This window comes from Dermacentor albipictus, chromosome 1 (assembly GCF_038994185.2).
Source record: "Dermacentor albipictus isolate Rhodes 1998 colony chromosome 1, USDA_Dalb.pri_finalv2, whole genome shotgun sequence".
Classification (NCBI taxonomy): Eukaryota; Metazoa; Arthropoda; class Arachnida; order Ixodida; family Ixodidae; genus Dermacentor; species Dermacentor albipictus.
The window spans coordinates 220,648,106-220,671,106 of record NC_091821.1 but is presented as its reverse complement, the minus strand read 5'-3'; the positions used below and the strand labels follow the sequence as shown (position 1 = coordinate 220,671,106).

The 23,001-nt window shown below is 45.9% G+C and overlaps 1 protein-coding gene across 4 annotated transcripts in view; it reads left to right on the top strand.

The window, feature by feature from the left end:
- The first annotated feature begins 6,153 nt into the window (after positions 1-6,153).
- Positions 6,154-23,001, top strand: part of LOC135919888 (alpha-protein kinase 1-like) — a 53,058-nt gene continuing 36,210 nt past the window's right edge. The window contains exons 1-5 of one of the 4 annotated variants that reach the window (XM_065453884.1): positions 6,154-6,422; positions 10,889-10,942; positions 18,028-18,121; positions 19,072-19,213; positions 22,217-22,369. In XM_065453884.1, coding sequence (XP_065309956.1) covers positions 18,054-18,121; positions 19,072-19,213; positions 22,217-22,369 — 363 coding nt within the window. In that variant the 5' untranslated portion in view covers positions 6,154-6,422; positions 10,889-10,942; positions 18,028-18,053. Of the gene's footprint in view, positions 6,423-10,888; positions 10,943-17,624; positions 17,946-18,027; positions 18,122-19,071; positions 19,214-22,216; positions 22,370-23,001 lie in introns of those variants that run through there. The other 3 variants (XM_065453885.1, XM_070530928.1, XM_065453883.1) reach the window with 3 other exon arrangements.

The window sequence follows — 23,001 nt, the reverse complement described above, 5'->3', positions numbered from 1 at the left end:
GCACGTACCGTATTTAGATATTGTATGCACCCGTGCGAAGCGAAAACACGGTAGCACTTTTTGAGCACCGCGTCTAATGCTTCCGTGTGAGTCGTGTCGGGACACGTGCTTCGATAATTTTCCTCCCGAGCCCGTTCTGATCGCCCATTGTGAGCGAGACGTGGCTTCTGTGTTAACGACGCGTAGGCGACTTGTCAGGTTGCAGCGGCGCGAAATGGAAGCCTCTCCCGGACCTCCTCGCATATTTTCCTCTTCTGGCGATTCACGCGTTTCGCGTTCGATTTTATCTATCCGTGGGACTATAGGTATAGGAGTGGGAAAACCTCGGCGCACAACGGATTCAGGGAAAGCAAATTAATCGAGGGTCATTTGCGGCAGGTATGCTGGAGCACCTGTAGAGTCCAAGATCGGTTCACAAGGAAGCGAAGCAGCCGCTTCATTGAACAAATAGGCACCGCAATGTTTTCTCGTGGGCGAAAACGCTCTGTTCCATCCCCCACACCGAATGACATTCATTAATGCGGCTGGTATATTTTGGTATAGGTAGCAACCGCAAAAACAAATCTGAGAGAAAAGTTTGATTATAATATATGTTAGTACATCAATATGGTATGGTATGGTAAAACTTTATTCTGGTCCTTTGGATCGCGCGTTCAGCACGTAGCACATTAAAATTCGTAAAAACAATATGTCATCGTGCTTTGAATGTACGTCAGCGAGCAAGAGGTGGTGGAAAAGAATCCTAAATCAATCCCAGTCTATAACATAAAAACGTTTGCAATTGCGCAAGCAAGAGATTTAAAGGTTGTGCGTAGGCCTGCTGAAAAGCGCCTCGACTGAAGGAACTTTTACAGGAAGCAGACACATTTCTTTTCCCGTGCTTCTGCTGCAGGAGCCTCTTCGAGCTTGTGTACGCTTTGTTGCCGGTGCGCCAGGTCAACTACAGCTTCTAGCTGCGGTCCAGACGTGCGCAGCTTGCTCCCAATGATCACCAGAGCCTTTCTGCGCGACGATATCAACGTGGAAATCGCTTTCTTATCAATCATTTAAATTCTATAGGGTTGTACGTGCCAAAACCGCACGATATGATTATGAGGCACGCCGTATTGGGGGACCCGGATTAATTATGGCCACCAGGGGGTTCTTTAACGTGCCCCCAATGCACGGGACACGGGCGTTTTTGCATTTCGCCCCCCCCCTCCCAGAAATGCAGCCGTCTCGGTCTGGATTTTATCGCGAAACCCCAGGCTTAGCATCGCAGCATGAAAGCCACTACGGCACCAGGACGGATTGGGCGATCATCACGTGAATGCCTTGATACAAGAGGGAGAGAGAGAAAAAAAGAATATACTCATCTACCAGCGTTGACATATTCTGCTCTTGATCGTATTCATAACTGCTACAGTACTCACTTTCACATATATGCCCCTGGCTCTGTCGCACCTACATCCTCTGCCATTGGTGTGGGGATTACCGTCACTGTGTTACTATTTCTACTACACTTAGCCACCAGACTTCAGCTACAACCACTGAATTAGCTGCACTGCGGGCAGCCTTTGTTGACAGTGTTCTAGAACAAGGTGTTCAATCATGGGTTGTCTTTACCGACTCACGAGCGGCCCTGCAGTTGTCGAAATCGCAACGCCCATCAGAGCAGCTTCTCGACGACACCATACACCTGTGTATAGAGCCTGCGAACTGCGTCACAGCGTTGTGTGTCAGTGATTGCCTGGACACTTCTTGGTCAGTGGGCCTGGTCAGCTGAAATATCATTTTCGAGGAAACACGCTACAACTCTGGCGTCTACTTCAGCGTTGCGTTCACAGCGTTCTTTGTGGTTTGGTGCGAACCTTTAATACGGGCCCCTTGACAAAATTGATCTATTTCGCGAATTTAACATGCTGTCGAGGCCTGAGCAGCATGCTTCACGGTATCAGACTCAACGTGGCTTACACCACCTACTTTGAATACAAGTTTCACTTATTATAGACTCGACCATGTGTTCAATCTTCCTGAGAACTTGCAGCATGTTTTATGTGACTGCAGTTCAAAACACGTGACCACATGAACGAGTGCTTGTGATCGAAGCACGATGCTTTATGTCTTCAGGCATACAGCACAGATTTTGCAGCAGTCCAGAAACATGCGGTCCTGAATAAGGTCTTGTAATTATTTCGCAGTTAGTAATCCAGTGGCAATTTTCCAAATCCAGTGAACCAGCTGCCGGATCCGCAAGAGGGGCCACGGGGGCCCGGGCCTACACCCGAGACATTAGCACTTTTTTGTGAATGCGGGCCAAAATGGTGCACTACTTATCTAATTGACGCCACAAGGAGTGTTTTATGTAAGGAGGACGTACATCTCAACGAATCCGAATCAGGCAGTTTCCTACTAAAGTTACTAGAGGGAACTCCGGAACTGTGGGAATTGGGGATGGTTAGTACGTGAATTTGTCTGCTCTTTGTGTCTTCGAACGTTATTGTGGCTTTATTTACTGCGTCTTGTCTTGTATTATTGGCCTAAATTCCGAAGCAATCCTATTTTTCTAAACACAGAAGGCAGTAAGATTGCGCACATGCATAGCGGCCGTGGTATAAGCACAATGTTGCGGGGTCGATCCCGACTGCGGCGGCCGCATTTCTATGGGGGCGGAATGCAAGAACGCTCGCGTACCGGTGCACTGGCGGAATGTTGAAGAACCCCAGGTGGTCAAAATAATCTGGAGTTGCCCACTGCGGCGTGTCTCATGATCGAATAGCGGGCTTCGCACGTAACACCCCAGAATTCATAAATTTTATTTGGCACACAAGCAGAATTAACGCGCATTGTTGCATTTATAACGCAATATTTTGTTGAAAATGATCAATCAGCAAAGTTGCAAAGCTGCTTGAAGCCAGACGGATGAAGTTTAAGCCTATCCATGTACTAACCATCTTTCCCATGCAGGCTGAACCGCCATGCTTGCAGCTCTCATGCACAATAACACCACACACTAAGGAAATTTGCACCCTTAAGTATATTTTCTGGTGTCCATAGCTCCCCCACTTACACCCACAGAAACGTACCTTGACACCGCATTGAATATTCAATATAAAATGCCAAACGTTTTTTATCTAGACTGCAACAAAAACTTAGTGAAGCCATGTGATTTGACTAGGCAAAGCCATCTCTCCTATTCAGGATTGACCCCTTTTTTGGAATCGCACCTTAGGGAATCGCACCCTATGTTTCCCTTTTGCAGGTATATCTGCTATCTCTCACTGCCCTAGTCGTTTGGTTTTCCGCCCCTTGCGCCGATTTCCGTAGCAGGAATCCAAAAATACTTTGCGAGGTTTACAAAAATAAAAAAAATTAAAAATAGCGCAGATTACTGAATGGATTTGAAATCCGTTCCCACAGATTAGTAGTCGGAAGTTCAGCCTATCACCCACTCCGTTTTTACAGCGAAGCTGTTATCCTCTAGTTGCCCTGCACGTTTCGTGTCGTCGTCCGTGGGCAAAAATGTGGGCCGATCATGGAGGTCGTGCAATACCGGCCAGACCCGTGGCGGAGGTGAAGCAAGCTTCAAGCACTCATAGAAGTGAAGCGAAACGCGCATATATTCTTTGGAATTACGCGTACAACATTCAGAACAGCATTCTTTTCACAAAGAACAAGCACAAAACAAGCGTCCAAACCACATAATTGATGATAAGGCGCTCCTGATAACAATGCGAAGCACATAGCGCTCCCCGCAAACCTGTCCAGGTAAGGATTACTGTTACGCAAGCTGCGGCGGCGACGGCAGCTCGCGACGTGGGGAGTGACGTCACTAGCCTTCCGTATATAAAAGTTGATGCATACACGGGATGCTACTGATTTTGCATCATTAAAAAAAATTAGAAATTTTGTAACAAAATATTTGCGCAGCACGAAAAATGCGTATTACGAAAACGTGTTTTGCAATGTGCCGGTCGAGGGGAAGTTCTATGGCGCGAACTTAAAAGCTTTTTGAATCGGGCAAATAGGCTCAGTGAATTACAGGTTAATATACATAATAGGCTTATGAAGGGCCGGGAACTAGCAGCCCGGTTTAATACCTACTTTACAAATTTAATGTCAAATGTCCGCAACAATGCAGCTATATGAGCTTTTTAAATGAACGTAACATTCACTGAGCATTTTTTTCTCCAGTTACACCCAAGGAAATTTATTCCATATGCTCAAGAGTAAAGCTCGAGATATCGACGGCCTTCAAGTACGGCCAATAAAGTATGGTATGTACTTGACCTTATTGTCCCCATGTGCTTAACTACATATATAACATTTCTCTTTCTACGGGCATTTTTCCCGAGAAAAATGTAACACGCGAAAGTAACACAGTTTTGTATAAGAGCGGAGACAAAAGAAAATTTTCGAATTATCAACCTGTTTCTGTCCTCCCCGTTTTTCCTAAGGGTTTGGAAAAAGTCGCCTCGTTCTGCGAAAAACACTTTTTTATATCACCGCAACAGCTCGGCTTCCACCAGCGCATGTCCACAGAACTCGCTGTGCTGGCGCAGAAAAAATAATATTACAGGGTTTTGAAGAAAAAAAATTAATGTTAGGCGTCTTTATGGATTTCTCCAAGGCTTTCAATAGAATAAGTCATCGAACCTTGTTTGCAAAAGTAATATATTATGGGTTTCGTGGTCTACCGTTTTCTCTTCTACAATCATACTTGAAGCATAAAAAACGGGCAGTAGCAATCCCAAATCAGCTTTCCTCTGTAGAAGATATTGCTGCTGCGGTCTCCCAAGAGAGCATATTAGGAAGATATTGTTTAGAATATATATAAATGACATTGTAAAAGTTAGTAACAATGCGCAATTCATTATTTTTGCCGATGACTCAAGCATATTCGTCCACGCACACGTTCTACATCAGCTCTCTCGCTTAGCGAGCACAACACTTTAAAAAATTCACGCATGGGGTATAGCAAATTCAGTTTAAATTAATACCACCAAAGCAAAATCAGTTTTATTCAAATCTTTCAACAACAACAACAAAAAAACAGCAACACCGCGGTCGCTACCAGCGTACAGGAAGTCTCGAGCTTGTTTCTTCACGCGACGCCGCCCCAGCTGCGGGGGCCGCTGGGGACCTTCTCCGTCGGCGTCGCCGCCGCTGGGAGGCGGCTCTCAAGATTTCGGAGTTGGAAGAACAGCTCTGGGACGTCCGGCAAGCCGAAGATGCCGCCCGAGTCCAAGGACTTCGAGACGCCGCCTGAGGCCACCACAACCAAAAGTGCCGGACCATTCTTTTTAATAAAGTTTATTTTCTTCTTCTTCTAACCATTCACTTGATTTGTATCTCTGGAGTGAAAAAAAATAGCTATTGTGAGTGAGATTAAAATAGTAGGAGTAATATTCACAGAACACTTAAGCTGGAATGCTCATGTACATCGTGTGTGTGTCAGTCTATTACAAGCGCTTGGGATGCTTTCTAGGCTTCGTCTTGTTCTCACAGACAAGATTCAATAATTGCTTTATAACGCTCTCTTTGTACCTCACATTAATTACTGTACTCTTATATGGGGAAGATTAGATTATGGGGTTTTACGTGCCAAAACCACTTTCTGATTATGAGGCACGCCGTAGTGGGGGACTCCGGAAATTTTGACCACCTGGGGTTCTTTAACGTGCACCTAAATCTAAGTACACGGGTGTTTTCGCATTTCGCCCCCATCGAAATGCGGCCGCCGTGGCCGGGATTCGATCCCGCGACCTCGTGCTCATCTTATATGGGGAAACTGCTTCATGTTGGAATATTCAGAAGATGTGTACTCTACAGAAACGGGCACTGCGTCATATAGCGAATGTAGTACACGATGCTCAAACAAAGGCCTACTTCTAAAATACGGCATACTTCCTTTATTGTATAGTTTTAATCCACTATTAAAATGCAAGAAGAGTCTTAAGCAAAACGAAACAATCTTTTTTGCATTATGTCCCTTAACACAACCATCCGACATACCTTATACATTCAGAAATAGAAACACTTGGCTGACTCCTTTTCAAGAATATGTCATGGAAGAAACAGGTTAAAATCACGCATAGTGTTGTGCTAGAGCTCCCAACAAAAGTTCGCTTTGCCGCCATGCGGCTGAAACCTTGCGCCGAGCGAATTGGCCGGGCCCGACGGCGAGTCATGTTCGGGTTACATCCGGTGGCGCCGCCGGAGCGGCGCCGATGAGCCACTTCACCGGGATCGCCTGATGCAGGTGCCTCTCGTCCATTCGTCGGAATTCGCACAGCAACCCGCGGTGGGTCCTGATTGGAGGAGTTCGAACTGATGACAACTGCAGCGACTCCTGGGAAAAGCCCGAACCATGTGATGCCGGAGAGAAGACGACGACGACAGCGACCAGAGGCGTCCTCCCGTCACTCGCCGCACGCTTTGGTGTGAGTCAGGCCTCTGAGCCGCTCATGTAACGCCCTTGTACATACTGCATATATGTGTTTCGTTTAATCACCGTCGCCTTGTCTCCTCCTTCGGAACAGTGGCGGCAGCGTTGAGACGTCACCGTCACAACAATAGCTACCCTTTTAGGTGACCTGGAAAATGACAATATATACATAAATAACTTATCCCGCGAGAAATGAGAGAGAGAGAGAGAGCAAGGACAGAGAAGGCAGGGAGGTCAACAGACGAGCACTCGGTTTGCTACCCTGCACTGGGGTTGGGGAAAGGGGAATAAAAAGAGGAAAAAAGAAGTAGAGTAGGCACTGAGTGCGTTTGGGAGGGACACTATATACAAGGACACTATAAACGGTCTCTTAAGCAGGTGCACGAATCGCTTTTTGTGTCAGTGATGGGTGTGGCCACGGTCCTAGTATGTTGACTTGGTGAATGGTCTCGAGTCCAGTCGGTGTAAAGTCACCCGCAGAGAGAGGCGTTCTACATCGTAGCGAGGGCAGGTACACAATAGGTGCTCGATGGTTTCCTCGCACCCACAGGAGTCGCACACCGGGCTCTCGGCCATTCCCAAACGATAGGAGTAGGCGTTCGTGAACGCCACTCCCAGCCACAAGCGGCACAGAAAGGTTGTTTCGCCGCGGGAAAGGCTAGATGGCAGTTGTAGCCGTAGCGTGGGGTCCAGTTTATGTAATCGGCAATTGAAGGCACTTGAACTCCAGAGATCTTGCGGCTGTTTGCGTGCAAGTAGGCGAAGTTCCCTGGCAGCGTCCGACCTAGCCAAAGGTGTTGAACGCGTCTGGGCATATTCTTGGGCAGACCGGGCAGCCTGGTCAGCGAGGATGTTGCTGACGATGCCACAGTGAGCAGGAATTCATTGAAAGAGAATGTTGTGCCCTATTTCCAGAGTATGGTGTTGCACTTCCCTGATGTCAGATATCATCTGCTCGTAAGTTCTGTGATGTAATGCCGACTTTATACTGTGAAGAGCTGCCTTAGAATCACAAAATACGACTCATTTCTCTGTTGGCTCTTCGGTGACGTACGTCATAGTGGCATGGAGAGCTGCAAGTTCCGCCGACGTAGACGTAGTCATGTGTGACAATTTGAATCTATCTGTAACCTGCTGAGCTGGAACGACGAAGGCGGCAGTTGAGTTGGTAGGTGAGGTTAAACCATCGGTATATATATGTATGTGGTCATGATACGTCTGGTGCAGTAATAGGTGCGTAAGTTGCTTCAGAACCGATGATGGATGATTGGCGTTTTTTGTAATTCCAGGAATAGCAAAATTCACTTGAGGCTGTCGCAGGCACCACAGGGGAGATTAAGGCTTCGCCGCCGGTGTAAAAGATGACGGTATGCACGCTTGATGAGCGCTAATCACTCTTGAAAAGGTCACTTGAGGTCTCTCGGCTGGTAGGGAGGCTAAACGATGGTCGGGGATCCTTGACAGATGGCGAATGTGCGCCCTGAGTGAGTCGACAGCTACATGTGTCTGGATCATATGGTCTCCCGCGATGACAATTGTTGCTGCTGTTGAGGTGCACCGAGGCAGCCCTAAACACGTGCGTAAAAAATTTTAAATTTTGGGGGTTTTACGTGCCAAAACCACTTTCTGATTATGAGGCACACCGTAGTGGAGGACTCTGGAAATTTCGGCCACCTGGGGTTCTTTAACGCGCGCCTAAATCTAAGTACACGGGTGTTTTCGCATTTCGCCCCCATCGAAAAACACGTGCGTAGGACTTCACCTTGTATGCTCTCCAAAGCGCGAAAGTTCGTCTTTCACGTATTTGACAACACTGGTAGACTGTAACGTAGGAGTCCGAGAAACAGTGCCCTGTGCAGCTGCATCATAGAATGGACTGGTGTACCCCAGTTTTTCCTGCAGAGAAATTTAAAGACCTTAGCAACGACAACTAACTTATTCTTCAGATAGACGCAGTGAGGGCTCCACGAGAGGTTGCGGTCAATGATGACGCCCAGAAAGCGATGCGTCTTAACATAGAATACAGCTTGACCATTGATGGTAACAGGATACGATGACATTTGTTTCCGCGTAAAACCAAGTAATGCGCACTTTTCAGTAGACACACTGAGGCCTTGTTCTCGGAGATAAGAAGCCGTCATGGTTGCCGCCCGCTGAAGCCTGGCTCTTAGCTGAGGGCGAGTCACCGCATAGGCCATGTCGTCAGCGTATAATGAGACATGAACTGTCCACGGTAAGTATTCCGCTAGTCCTACCAGGACGAGCTGGAACAATATGGGGCTCAACACTCCACCCTGCGGCGCACCACGGCAGATGCAATGTTCCGAAGTCGCCAAAACCGTCTTCGATCTGTAAGAAGAGGCACCTCTCAGTCAAATAGTCCCGAATCCATTGATACATCCGCCCACCAACTCCCACACTCTCGAGTGAGTTCAGTATGGCCTCATGGGTGACGTCGTATGCTCCTTTTATATCTTGAAAAAATGTAACTGATAGGCGCTTGAGGCTTTTTTTTTTATTTTGTACCCAGGTTACGATGTCAGTGACGTTTTCGGTGGACGAGCGACCTCGACGGAAACCTGTCGCGACGTACGGATATATGTTGAATCGCTCTAGGTACCATTCCAAGCGAGCAAGAATCATTCTTTCCATCACTTTGCCGAAGCAGCTCGAAAGCGCAATCGGACGATATGATGATAGATCAAGCGGAGATTTTCCAGGTTTCAGAATGGAGATCAAGCGGCTCGATCGATTCCCATTGTTTAGGAACGGCGTTGTTCTGCCAAGACTCATTGTAGTAGCTGAGCAGCTCACCACGTGAGTCATGTCCAAGGTGGCATAGGGCAGCATACGTGGTGCCATCAGGTCCTGGTGACGAAGAACGCCTGCAGATCGCCAACGTAGCGTCGAGCTCTTCGAGTGAAAATAGCACGTTCATATCTCTGGTACACGTGCCTCAGGGATGTCATTCAGTGCTGCGTCAGTAATTATGGCCATGGACCCAGCAACCCGTGCACAGAACTATTCAGCCACTTCAAGTTCCGAGCAGAGTTGGTAGAGGGCCAGAGCAGTAAAGGGCTTCCTTTGAGGCGCAGATGAGCGAAGACCCCGAACAGTTCTCCATATGTACGAGAGCGATTTTCCGGGATCAAGCGACTGACAGAAAGTTGTCCATCGCTTGTCTTCCAGTTTATTCATACGAAGCTGGACTTTCTTTTGTATGCGTCGGGAAGCCCTCAGATCCAAGACGGATTTCGTGCGCCGATACCTTCTCTCCGCCTGTCGGCGTGCCGCACACAGCCCCTCCAGTTCAATGTCCAAGTTTATTCGCTTTGCTGACCTTGTAAGCGAGCAGATGGATGTTTTCAATGTCTCTGCGATTGCATCGTCGATAGTGTGTGAAATGCCTTCCCGACATGCGTCATCCATATCCTTCTTAAACTTTGACCAATAAACTGTACGCAAGTCAGTAGAGGAGTCACGAGTCAAGTCACGAACGGCATGCGTGTTACCAGCATGACAGAGCATTCTCCACGGGAAAGTAGCGAGCGCAGCGTTTTCAAGAAAGGAAACGCAAGCAAGGCAGATGACGATTATTGTTGCGCGGCAAATATAGACCCGAAAGGGTGTAACTGTTTTTACAGCTACCAATATAAATTACGGCTCTGGACAAAATTCAATTTGTTCATATAGATACTTCGGCTGGACGATTTTTTGGCTGAAATGAGTTGCTGAGGAAATTATAGGTTCTGCGTTTCGCTCTAACGTGCGTGTCTACCACAGGTTATGCATTCCTATAGGTAAAAAAATATATCAAATTGTACATCGTCACAACGTGTTGGCCTCAGGTGTCGAAGGAAATACAGACAAAAGACGCTTCCAAGAAATGAAACGGATAAGAGTCATGTAATAAAAGCGTCAGCTGTATCTCGGCTGGTGTCAACAGGGTAAAATTCTTTCAGCCCTTCCGTTATGTACTCCTGTGTCTTTTGATCGCGGACATCTGATACTCTCTTTGAAGTATACACCCATGCTTGGAGAACGCCAATATACTCATGTCTAACGGCAGTTCTGCATTTCCTAATGACATGCAGGGCAAATAACATGAGGTCGAAAGGCGTGCTATCATCTGTTTCAACAGACAAAAAGCGGGTTCCCTGAGGCTGGAGGGGGAATTATCATTTAATCGTATGGCTGGAGCACATCCCAAAGGAAAACAGCATCCCAGCATTCAAAGAACAATGGCTCAAGTGCTCAATCGTCTCAATTTCCTTGCATATGAAACAATGTACACGCCATGGTACGAAAAATAATTCCTCTGCCAGCCATGGCTTGACAGGTAGCTCCCGTATATGCAAGCTAAAGAAGAGTTTTAATTCCGGCTGAAACAGCTTCTTGACTCTTTTAAGGACATCTTTTTCGGGCCTAATACAATGAATTACATGCTGTGCCTTATTGCAGCTCGAGGTGGTGTTTGGGCCAGGAATCCACCTAGCCCATCTACGAGTACGTCCGGTAAGTAGGAATGAAGGAAAAAGGGTTTATTTAACATTATTTACACTGGCTCCAGATACGGAAGCCACCTTCATGTAGGAGCATATTAAACGTCTGAGTTCACATCAGGACACGTCAGCCGACACTGCACCAAGGGTTTCCGCTTTTTAATACCGTCGTCTTCCCTATGCGACTAGACTAGGGAATCTGACGACTGCATCGCGGCCAATCATAATCATCGAATCGGCGGCAACATCCCGCCCATGATATAGCACCGTTCCGCCGCACTCCGCCTCCAATGTTGTACCTTCACCGCCGCATATTTAGCAAGCGCGTAGCAAACCTGGGAATCCGAGGTCGAAGCCGTCCCCACCGTAGCATTCGACATTGGCCCTTTTGGTTGTCAGGCGCTGGTAGAAGGGTCCTTTGTAGACCCGTCAACTGTCGGCGTCAACGCTGCGTTGACTTCTGGATAGGCGCCGATGAATGGGGTGTGGTTGCGTCGTGGCAAACATCTAATTAATGCCCTTGACTGTGTTGAGACGGAACAGCCTGGAGAGCGCGGTCACACCGACAGCTGCTTTAGATTGGCTGACGAAGCCAGTGTGAAAATCTGAAAGGCGAAATAGGAAAGAGGAGGAAGAAATACTCGTGTATTCCCACTTCACGATCGTGGAACGCCACCTCCACCACAAATTATTATTTTTATTGGCATGATATAAAGACATGTTGGCGCACAAATGCGGCAACGGCTACTCCTTGGCTCTTAGATACGTGGTGCACACAAAATACAGTTGCAACATAAAACATAACGACATACAGCCAGGCACGCACACAGAGGGGGGGGGGGGGTGAAATTAAGCGGCATAACACCTCCCCCCCCCTTCCGCCCACGCCACCACTCCTCACACACATTCATAAAGCGCCGACAAATCAATCTACTCGACGGTCAACATTTTGCTGCCTTTTACAGCGAAAGCAGTGTATGACTAACTTCCGTAGTTTTTTTCGGCATCCGTTAACAGAAAAAATCATCCTGTGGGCCGATCCTGGTGATAGTGCAAAAAGGATCCAATATCAATGGCACATACTTCTGTGGACTCGGGAACCTATAAAGCGCCCTTCAGAATCTTCGGGATGGGCCCACGTATGTGCAGTGCTTAACGCCTGCTTCACCTCCGCCGCGGCTGGGCCCGGTATTGCAATATCTTCGGAATCAGCTTACGTATATGGGGTATTCTTGATACCTGCTTCTTCTCCACCGCGGGTCGACCCAGCATTGCACTACCTTCGGTATGGACCCACGTATGGCGAGCGCTTAACGTCTGCTTCACCTACGCCACGAGTGGGCCCGGTATTGCAATATCTTCGGGATCGGCCTAGGTATGGGGAGTTCTTAATGCCTGCTTCATCTTCACCGCTGTTCGACCCAGCATTGCACTACCTTCGGGATGGACCCACGTATGGCGAGCGCTTAACGTCTGCTTCACCTCCGCCACGGGTGGGCCCGGTATTTCCATATCTTCGGGATAGGCCTAGGTATGGGGAGTTCTTAATGCCTGCTTCATCTTCACCGCTGTTCGACCCAGCATTGCACTATACCTTAGGGATGGACCCACGTATGGCGAGCGCTTAACGTCTGCTTCACCTCCGCCACGAGTGGGCCCGGTATTGCAATATCTTCGGGATTGGTCTAGGTATGAGGAGTTCTTAATGCCTGCTTCCACCTCCGCCGGAGGTCGGTCCGGCATTGCACTACCTTCGTGATGGAACCACGTAGGGCGAGTGCTTAACGCCTGCTTCACCTTTGCCGCGGGTCGGTCCGGCGTTGCACTACTTTCGGGATTGGACAACGTATGCACGGTGCTTTACGCCTGCTTCACCTTCGCCGAGGGTTGGCCCGGTGTTGCTCTATCTTCAGGCCGGCCCGCGGCGGAGGTGAAACACTTTGCTTTTCGTTTGAAAGTGTTGACTGTCGTCAGCTTTCGCTGTCATTCCATCTTCACAGAGTGGAACGGTTGTCAAGCTTTTAACTCCTTTTGGATGGTGGTAGTTATCGGCGTCTCCTGGGGTGTAGAGGCCAGTTTTCTCTTCAATTCCATGCCCGCACGATTACCTCAAGATGAATTCAGTTGTCACCATCTATTGCAGCAGACAGGGCGTAGTTTATTGTTTTAATTATAATATTTTATTTTATTTATAATGCCCAACACAATTTTTATGTCACCATCTATTCAACGATCACGCGCATCGCTGTTGCTACGTTAGTTCAACCTTCTTTCTTTTACACTGATCCAGGGCAAGGAAAGGGACTCGATTCATAGTCAGCTGGCCTGTATGATAGTGGAACGTGTTGTGGCCGGAGAAAACGCCAGTTGCATTTAACTTTTCCTTTTGCTTCATTCTTTCCTCGAGTGATGGCTTGCCGCGACGCTGGCAGATTCTCGGAACCATATATCCGCGATATGGTTAAGATAAGGTGGAAAACAAAATATTGCGAAACAGTGTCCATCATCAGACCCTGCAATAACCGTTCAACCATAAGCAATATGACTGTCACCCCTTACCTCGTCTGGTTTTTCCTTAATTCTACAGTACTTTTCGTGAAAAATTGGCAACTGGAAACAAGAGTCGCAAGAAGATGAGAAATTAAGCGATCTACTAAGGGAGAAAGCCAAGGCAACAGCCAAACCGGGAGGAAAAGCTAAAATTGTTTGTGAAAATATTTATGGATCGACAACTTTTTATTTACAAAGGAAGTAGAAAAAACGCCGCCGGAAGTGGAGAATAATTCCGTGTTTCTTGTATGACTCTTCTACAGTTATCAATCGAGCCGCCTGACGTAGCTACTTCCCTGCTGTCTTAATGGGGGTGTTTTTGTAACCTTCCGTGGTGGGCGCAGTACGTCTAGAACCGCAGCGTTCTGCGCTCTACGCGGTTGTACGGGACTGGTGACCACGCATCGTTGCGCCACTTCCCAAATAATAACATGAGTTAGTTATGGCACTTGGTAGAGCAGTAAAGGAGGGATCCAAAAGAACTGCGATTGTCTTCCAGAGCTAATTCAGAAAACGCTACTAGAAATCTTTATTTTGCACTTTAGCTGGTTAACTTGTTCTTGGCAAGGTTCTTCCTGCTTATATTTCATGCACGAGTCCATTTAATGTGGTTCATTATTTGCCAAGTAAAGAAGAGGTGTATCTCACAGGCGTACCTGTGACATGCACGTTATTTCAATTCTCTTTTGCGGGTTTACGCGTCTTTATGGCGAATGGTGGGCATTTTATTCACATCTGTACTAGTAAAAGTACACTCCCCCTCATTTGCATAGAAAAGTTACATAGGGTTGCCCCCCCCCCACCCCCGAACAAAAATCCTGCGTACGTGCCTGCATCCAGCACAGTTTCAACAAAGTTACGTTGTCGCATACAAGTACAATAAAATTGAGTCACTTAATTATCCTTACGTGATTTGAATGCGAAAGCATTTTGACTTCTCTAGTTGCTTACATCCATGATACGTGACGTCATACAAATTGTCACGTGTCCTTCACAACTCTACATTAATCCACCTTGCTCGTTTGTACCAATGCCAATCCACCTTAATCCACTTTATTTCACCTTAATCTACCTTGCTATAATTTGTACCAACCGCAATCAACTTTAATCCACCATGATATAATTTGTACCCACCTTAATGTGCTTTAATCCACCTTCGTCCACCTTAATCCACCTTGCTATAATTTGCACCAACCCTGATCCACCTTAATCAACTTTAATCTACCTTTATCCACTTTATTTCGCTTTCATTCACCTTACTTCACCTTAATTCACTTTCTTCCACCTTAATTCACCGTACTCTAACATCGCAGACTGATGGCTGCGACGCGACGTGTGCAGTGGCGCACGCACTAGGCGCACCTTTAGTCAGCTAGGACTGTGAAGATGCCATGCCGTCGGGGAAGCGTGCTCTTCTCGCCCCCAGGAGGCCCGGTTTCGATTCCCACCATTTTTCCTTTGTTTTCCTAAGGCATTGATTTACTTTGTTCACAGCAACCTCCCTGAGAAATTTGACGTCAATCTGAGCATTTTTTACATGTTTTTACTCTTTGCGCCGTCGGCCATATTTTAGCAGCCATCGTTTGATCGCAGCGGATTTTCTGCCTCATGGGAGATGTAATGTTTTCGCATTAATAACAAGTCGTGATTACAAACACGTACTTAAAGCGATAATGCGAACAATGGTGCCACATAACAAATAAACATTCAATCAACGATACTAACCCCAATAATATCACATATACACCTTGACAATAAAAATAAAGAAAATAAAAAATCCTTTGGAGAGAGAGAGAGAGAGAGAAATAACCTTTATTTATGTAGCCGGAAGAGTGGGGGGGGGGGGGGGGCAACCCCGCCTAGATGGCGGCCTGAAGCCCTTGAGCTCCAGCGGCATCCTCGGCCTGCTGGACGGCCAAAAGTTGGTCTTCGGGGTCCGAGCTGAACAACACGGTCTCCCACTGCTTCCGATCCTTAATTTTTCGGCCCTGTCGGGGCGCCCGAGGGCAGGTCCAGATAATGTGATCCAGGTGCGCCCTTTCTTGACATAATTTACATTTGGCCGAATATTGTTCTGGATGATAAGTCACTGGATTTGGATACGTACTGATTTGAAGGAGGCGCCATGTCACCACCTGCTGCTTATTAAGTGATAGGTGTGCGGGAGGAAAACACACCCTCCCCAATCTGTAATGGTTAGTTATCTCCTTGTAGCCAGCCATCCGGTCCCCTGTCAGCCCCAGCCACGGTGTCGACCGCCTCGTTGCCGGGGAGAGAGAAACATTTTTTTTTTTCGTGCGTTAATAGCGGCCAATAACGCCGCTGTCTTCCAGAAATGTTCTGTATGTTATTAAAGCGTACTTTCGGATTGCTCTTGTTGGCCACGGCCCAAATAATTTCTTCAAGCTGAGAAGTATACGGTCTACAGCCATTAATGATTATTTAAGTCGTCGTCTTGGTGTGCCATAGTGCGGGCATTCTACAGAAGTTGACATTTGTCCTCACCAACAAAGCCACAGTCACAGTGAGGAATTTCAGCGCGACCAATTTTGTGTAAAAAGTGTTTTGTGTGGGCAGTGCCCAGGTCGTAAGCGATGAATAAGAGTTTCCATGTTTACATTTAAAGGTCATGAAATGTTGAATTTAGTAAGCGGATCATTATAAAATAGATAGGAGGAATTTTGGCCGAACCCCGTCTTTCTGCATATTTTGAGTAATGTTGCTTTTAAGATGTAGCGTAGTTCGCTTCCTGAAATTGAGAGGGAAATGCAATGTGCTTGTTGTTCTGCTGCATCGACTGCTATATGTTGCCTGGAACATTGCAATGTCCCGGTATCCACTGAAGTGTCATTTCGTGGTGCGCTTGGTTTGCCTTTGTGGGCTCTTTGACTGTCATAAATTGTAATAGCATTATATGTTTTGATTTTCGTGCTGCAAAGCGATGTGAGTGCCGCCTGGGAATGGCTGAAAACTGCCCACTTTTGCGCCTCTTTTACGGAACTCATAAATTTCATCGCACGGTTCGCCCCAACTCAAAAGAAAGGACTTTTGGACAATGTTGGACATTTAGTTTATATATACATTAAATCGATCTTCTAGCGTTCTCCGATTCTACAATAAATGCACCACGCGGATATATATATATATATATATATACCAAGAAATCTTAGCGTGAGCTCCGTCCTCTGCGAAGAATGGATATACCTTATAAGTAGCATTGGTATACATATGCATGCACAAGAGCTGGTGGCGTACGGTTACAGAAATATTTCAGACTGCAGTAAGTCGACCGTATATCGCCACACGGCGTTATAACAACGTCGAATTCCGACCGGCCTATAAGACATTACAAAACTTTCTTACTGCGTCCTTGGACCCAGACCCTTGACGAGATCTGTGCCAGCGTTAACCGAGAAAATCGGAAGACGAACTTTTCCTTAAGTTTTGGTTTTTCCAATCGTCTGCCTGAGTGCGCAGGCAGATATTGTCGCTTATTTTTTCACCATCATTAGAAAGTACACGCTCGAAACTACGCGTTTCCTTGATAATTTGTTGTGCTTTCCCGTTGCCTCCCCATTACGGAAAATGTGATGTCGTCCATGGACTACAGGGCCTCGATCTTGTTAAACTACATCTTCTTGTCAGCGCGGAAGGTAACACAATTGGTTGACATGAAATGAATAGAACGGAAGGAAAATTTTGCTGTGTTTAACGGCCCAATTTTTACCTTGTCTGTCAGCAACGGCCGGGCGCAAAGACAGTCACTCTTTGGGCGTAATTGCATTTCGTACTTGCATCCAGCAGGCAAGTAATAGCGTATCGAACAAAAGAGGCTCTGAGGCTCGGCCCGGAAGCATAGAAACAAAAGAATAAAGCGGTATTTTTCAAACGATCTACTTTTTTTTTCGCTATGCATATCGATCTTGTTGCCGGAAGCAAGCTTGTATATGCGCTTCCTTGCAAGCACGCTTTCTTTAACGCAGTGCAGTCTGTGTATCCTGTGAAGCTGCCACATGTCATTTTGAAGAACCAGCCTTGTGTCTAGGGAAAAATGCGTGCCGGCTTTGGGGAAGAGCTTTTACGCGGGCCACCGCTTAGAAAAACAGGTCTGGTAGGTCTGGCAACCACGCCCTCGCCTGGGAAGGCAACGCCGCAGCGGCGTCCAAAATGTCGATATTTCTTTTACCTCGAAAACCCTTCAGAACAAAGAACACTCATTTATAACTAGGTCCAGTCTAGGGTATTGTGTCACTGTTGTAGAGACGAACTTGTATCTACCCTGAGGAAAGCATAGCGTTCTGAAGCCACTCATTTATCGCGGCAAAAACGCGAACGCGATCCCCAAGGCGCGAAATCCAGAGGGCGCTAGCACAAATAAACTGTGGCACATGGGTAAAGTCGGTCCTCTTTTAATGCAAATGATCTACATTTTTCGGCGCCTTTCCGTGGTCTGATTGTTTTATGCTGTAGGTGAACAACTGCTGCAAACAAAGTAGTTAACAGTTGATCGGTTGCCCTTCAGTCTGACTTATTAATTCCGTTTTATAGTGGCGGTTCAGTGGTCATCCGTTGCGATGTCGGAGCCCAAAATATCTCCGAGTGATCCGCTGAAGCTTTGGTACAGCATAAAAGGCGATGTCAGGTGAGTGTGTGGTGGTTCCTTTGGCTTTTTTTTGGCAGTATTCATCGAATAAGCTTTGCTTTTATGATGTTTTAAGAGTTAGTTTTACTTTTCGTAAATGGCTGTCTCGGGGAGAAAAAAAAACAACGAAAAATATGGCAGGCTAAACTGGGTTCTGTCTTTTTTAGATGATTTTGCAAGGTTTTATTGCCAGTCTACTGATCCGGCGCAGGAAGAAAGCCCTCGAGTATTGTTTTATGTAATATATGTTGTCTCAGATGTTATTCGCAGTGTCGTAGAATGTGAACGCTGCTGGATGTTCGCTTCTGGTAACATCCAGCGTCCTTTGAACCGACTACTACGTATGCTTAGTTTATTAAATCACTGAGAAAAAAAAGTTATTTAGTTGCTAGTGTGCAGATTACTTTCGGAAGGGATATGTCTGTAGAGGTGCCGGAATCGACTGTATATTCAAAGCAAATTCTGTAAGACTTAGCGCCGAACTGCAGTGATGTATGGTTCAGTTTAAGTTGTGACGCCAATGTTTAAGTTACTGGTATTGTGGGAACAAAATGCGAACAATTCACAGGCGTGCTAGTATCGAAATGTGATTGGGTGCGTCATTGTGCACCTCATTTTTTCTTGATGGTTACTGCGGAGTTTTAGCCTCTGCAGTGAGCAAAAGACTCATTAGTTTGACTGGTGGGCGTATTTCGGTTCACAGTACTTTCAGTACGCAACCTTTGTATCTTTGAGCTTAATGTCTGCAGTGTAATGCATTATACTTGCGTGTGTTGTGCATGTCGCCCATTTTAATAACGACCAGTACTAGCGTTTATGTATTTCCATGTGTGTTACTATTATGTTCCGACTCAGTTAGCCTTTGATTTTGCAAGCCACTACATACACTTACTTCAGATTATTGAACTGGTGGCTCTATTTCCTCATTATTATTATATTTTTTTTTTCAGGACAGCAAAGAGTGTTGCCTTGGAGTCACTGACACTGCAGTCTGTCGACCATTCTGTTTATGTCATGTTGCAGATGAACTGCGACTTCATCAAAAAGTTCGAGTTTCTGAACATTTCAGAAATAATAGTCACAAATCTGCGAGTAAGTGATGAATTTCACTAGGGTCATGTCATGGTACTAGTGCATTGTGGCGTGGCAGGGTGACCAGATGATCTCGGGCCACCAATTGCAAAGCTCCGTCAAAACAGGCCCTCATGAAGGGCATGGATTGCCCTGAGATAGCTCAAAACAAGCATAGCATTTTACCAAAGTGGTTTATCTTAAATAATAGATTGTTTAATTACGGACATACATTTGTGTATTTGTATGCATAATTGAGGCGATGGCTGGTTAGTGGTACTTAAGAAAAGTGGTGAAAAACCAGTTGTCATTACAGATTGCAGTAATGCTTATGTTAAGCAATGATTCTGAGAGATTTTGGTTTCTCCTGTTCTTTCCAATGGGAAGTGGATGCATCAGTCTAGGTTACCTGAAAACTTTGGTATGTGAAACAACTCACAAATTCATGAATATGGGTTAAATTACCGTTTTTTGTATTGGAATTGCTACATTTTCAACAAATCCCCAAAACCAGTATAAGTGACTGAAGAATTCTGCAAGCAACTCTCATTCGTTAGTAAGGCTTCTGTGTGGGAGCTTAGACGTGAGCCTTACTAAATCTTATGTGGTTGGTGTTTTACTTATTTCATCATGTTCCATCCCAACCCGACAGGATCATGTCACCCTCTCGATTTCAACTCTGCAAAATCAACCCTAATCTGCTTGTGATGTGAGGAACTGGTCACCTGGTCACGTAGGTAATTGAGAACTGTAGGGATCACATAGCGTATTGAGAAAGTCCACAGTTGTCTCAATGTAATATCAGAAGGGACATTGAATACGCAAGTGAGAAACGAGTACAATTAAAAAGGAAAAGGGGGGGGGGAAGCTTTGCTTTTAAAAACTGCTTTTGTGAATTTCAAACTGCAGCAAATCATGTTTCAAATGGATTGTGTTTGTGTTGCCATGTTGTGTTAGCGAAATTATTGGCACCAGTTTTTGGCTTTTATGTCATAGGAAGCTTTATCAGCAAATCTGGTTTGTGATGACCAGGGGCATCACATTTGGGGCTTCCTTATACTATAAGTATTTAGTATTCTTGCTACTTGGTTGCATTTTCGTCTTTAATTTGCATGAATGCCAGAGCATTTGTTCCCAAGCATGGACATTTGTGCTGAGCATAGGGAATTTGTGCGTGCCCAACCATGGGCACGAATGCTAGGTTTTGCAGTATGCAATGAGCAAGTGTGTCTGCTATATGCAGGAGCTTATGTCGCACTGTTGCATTAAGGGAATAGTCCGGTGATATTGTTGATTTTATTTTATTTAGTACATTCTGCTTACCAATTAAGGTCCAAGCATGAGAGTAAACATGATGAACTGTGGTGTGTATCGTGCTTGCGCATGTGAAAAACACAACTGTGATTTTTTTAGGCTATTTTAGTCTTGTAAAGCTTTTTATTTAGTTTTTTGTTTCATGTGTACGAAACCTGCCCTAGATATTCTGATGAGCGGCGGCCATTGTGACACGACAGCACATTCGAAGCTATCTGCTGTGTGCATTTGCTGCATGTTTTGCTCTGTTGGCACACAAACATGTTTCAGTAATTTTCTTTGCTCATGCCAATGCTTTATTAATGAAGCATCTGTGAGTAAAAGCCCCTTCTGAGCAAGAGCTGCCAGGTGTGCATAGTTTGGAAGGCATTTATCGCGTTTGGAGACTTATTTGACTTCAGGCATTGTTTTAATTTCCTGTTTTTCCATTTGCCACTCTATCCCAGCTGTGTGTGCGATGAGGGCAATAGGCACTGCATGTTTCTATGGGCCTTCAGTGCCATCTCTTTCAACAAAACAGAGAGCTGTGGGAGCTCTTTGGAGTCGTAAAGCAAAGACAGCTCTGATTTATGCTGTTTGAACCACTTTAGGAACTTTGGTCTTGACGGTGATGAAGAGGATTAAACTGGCATGTTTTGTCCTTGGTGTTCTGGCTTTTGCCTTTCTCCATGTCGAGACTGAGCAACGTTGAGTGATGGCATGCCAGCCAACGTGGGCAGAAACGTCATTGTGAAGTTCTTGCATGTCCAGCTTTTGACGTTTTGCTTGCCTCTTGGCTCTGCATCAACACCAAATGATACTGAGTGACTCTATGCCAGAAGACGACGGTAGCAATACTGAATGTGGGTTGGCCTTTATGTTTAAACAGCTGCATAAATGACCTCAATGGGGTCATTTCAAGTGCACATGCAGTGAATTTCGGCCTAAGGATGAGTGGTTATGCTGCCTGCAAATCTCGTTGATCCAATATCTTTTATATGGAGGGATGTGCATTTGTCAGCATTGGCTATTTCTGTTGTTATGCTTCAATTGTGACCTAACTGAAGTTAACAGATGCCACTTGCATTTCTAAAACGCTTCATACTTGGATAACTTGTGAAAAGTCGCATCTTGTGTATCGCACTTCACTGCACAGTGCCTCTACTTCACCATTACGCTGCGTTACTGAAGGAACTAGCTTCCAGCGAAAAATTTAGAAAAAATGTACTTGCAAGACCCTCACAGTGGAATTATTGCAGCGAAGCATGACCCAATTGCACGACACAGACGCGTGACATTGCACACGCTCTGGCCAGCTCGTTCTGTCTTCAATGTAGGATTTCCAAAATGTCCGAGTTTGATAATTAATTAGTCAGTCAAGTGCTTGCTTTATGCTGGCTAAGTGTTGAGTAAACGTGGACACCTGCTTTCTTCTAAGACCATTTGTTTTCATTTAAAAAATGGCCTTTAATCCTTTTATATCCCTTTAAAAAAGTTGCCGCTTTGCAGTTGTGACCACATTTGCTGAAAACCATTGTACAGTGGTTAGCATGCTTGTGTGCTTTACTGAGACTTGCATGTCAGATACAGAGTGGAGCAACTCTGCCTATATGAACTGGTTTAAGGTGGCAGGGACTGCAAAATTTCGGGATAAGTTTGCAAGTTATTTTCAAATTGTTGATAGGCTTTGTACAAGTTGATATAAACCAGAAGCACATTTATTTTTTACAGAATGGCATGAGCCTGATGGAGATCTCTGATTGCTTGAGAATTCTTGCAAAGTATGCCAAAGAGATGTTGAAGCCTACAAAAGAACGGTACAAGCACTGGAATAAGATCCCCTTTATGAAAGCAGGTGCCCCACAGAAATGGACCAGGATGGATGTAAGTTCTGTATTTGGGGCCAGAATGACATCCTGTGTGAGAGAATATTTTCTGGCTTCTGAGCTGTTTCTTGGATGGTTATAGACCTTTTACAGTGAGCAGTCTACACACCAGGGGCCGCCACAGGCTCACCACCAGTGAAAATCTTCTGAATTGGAAGCAAACAGGCATCAGCTGCCGCAGGCCACTCCAGCAACGTTCCGCTGAGAGGCTGGCTATCACTTAGTACTAGTTATTTAAGATGTGGAAGAGCAGAGGGAAGACGGGCTCTGTTGGGAACTGCAAGAACTGTGACAAAGACTGTATGAGCTTCATCCATCTTTGCTGCTCAAAAAGTGCCTGTGTTTATGATCGTTTGTCAAGCACGCCTTTCCACAAGGCGACCACAACTAACCCAACCGCTGGTGCTGGATAGCCAGTTGCCGGCAATGATTGCCAAGCTAATACCACCTGCAACTACAACATAGGTGTGCCACCATATCTTGTGCCACCATCGCTGGCACAAACCATCACGATATGTTCAATTTTCATAAGCATGCAAGTCAGCGCTCATTCTCCCTACACACGTGATACTGACATACTAGAGTTTGTGCACAAGAATAATGAAAAGGCCAGACTGGAGCAAGTATACA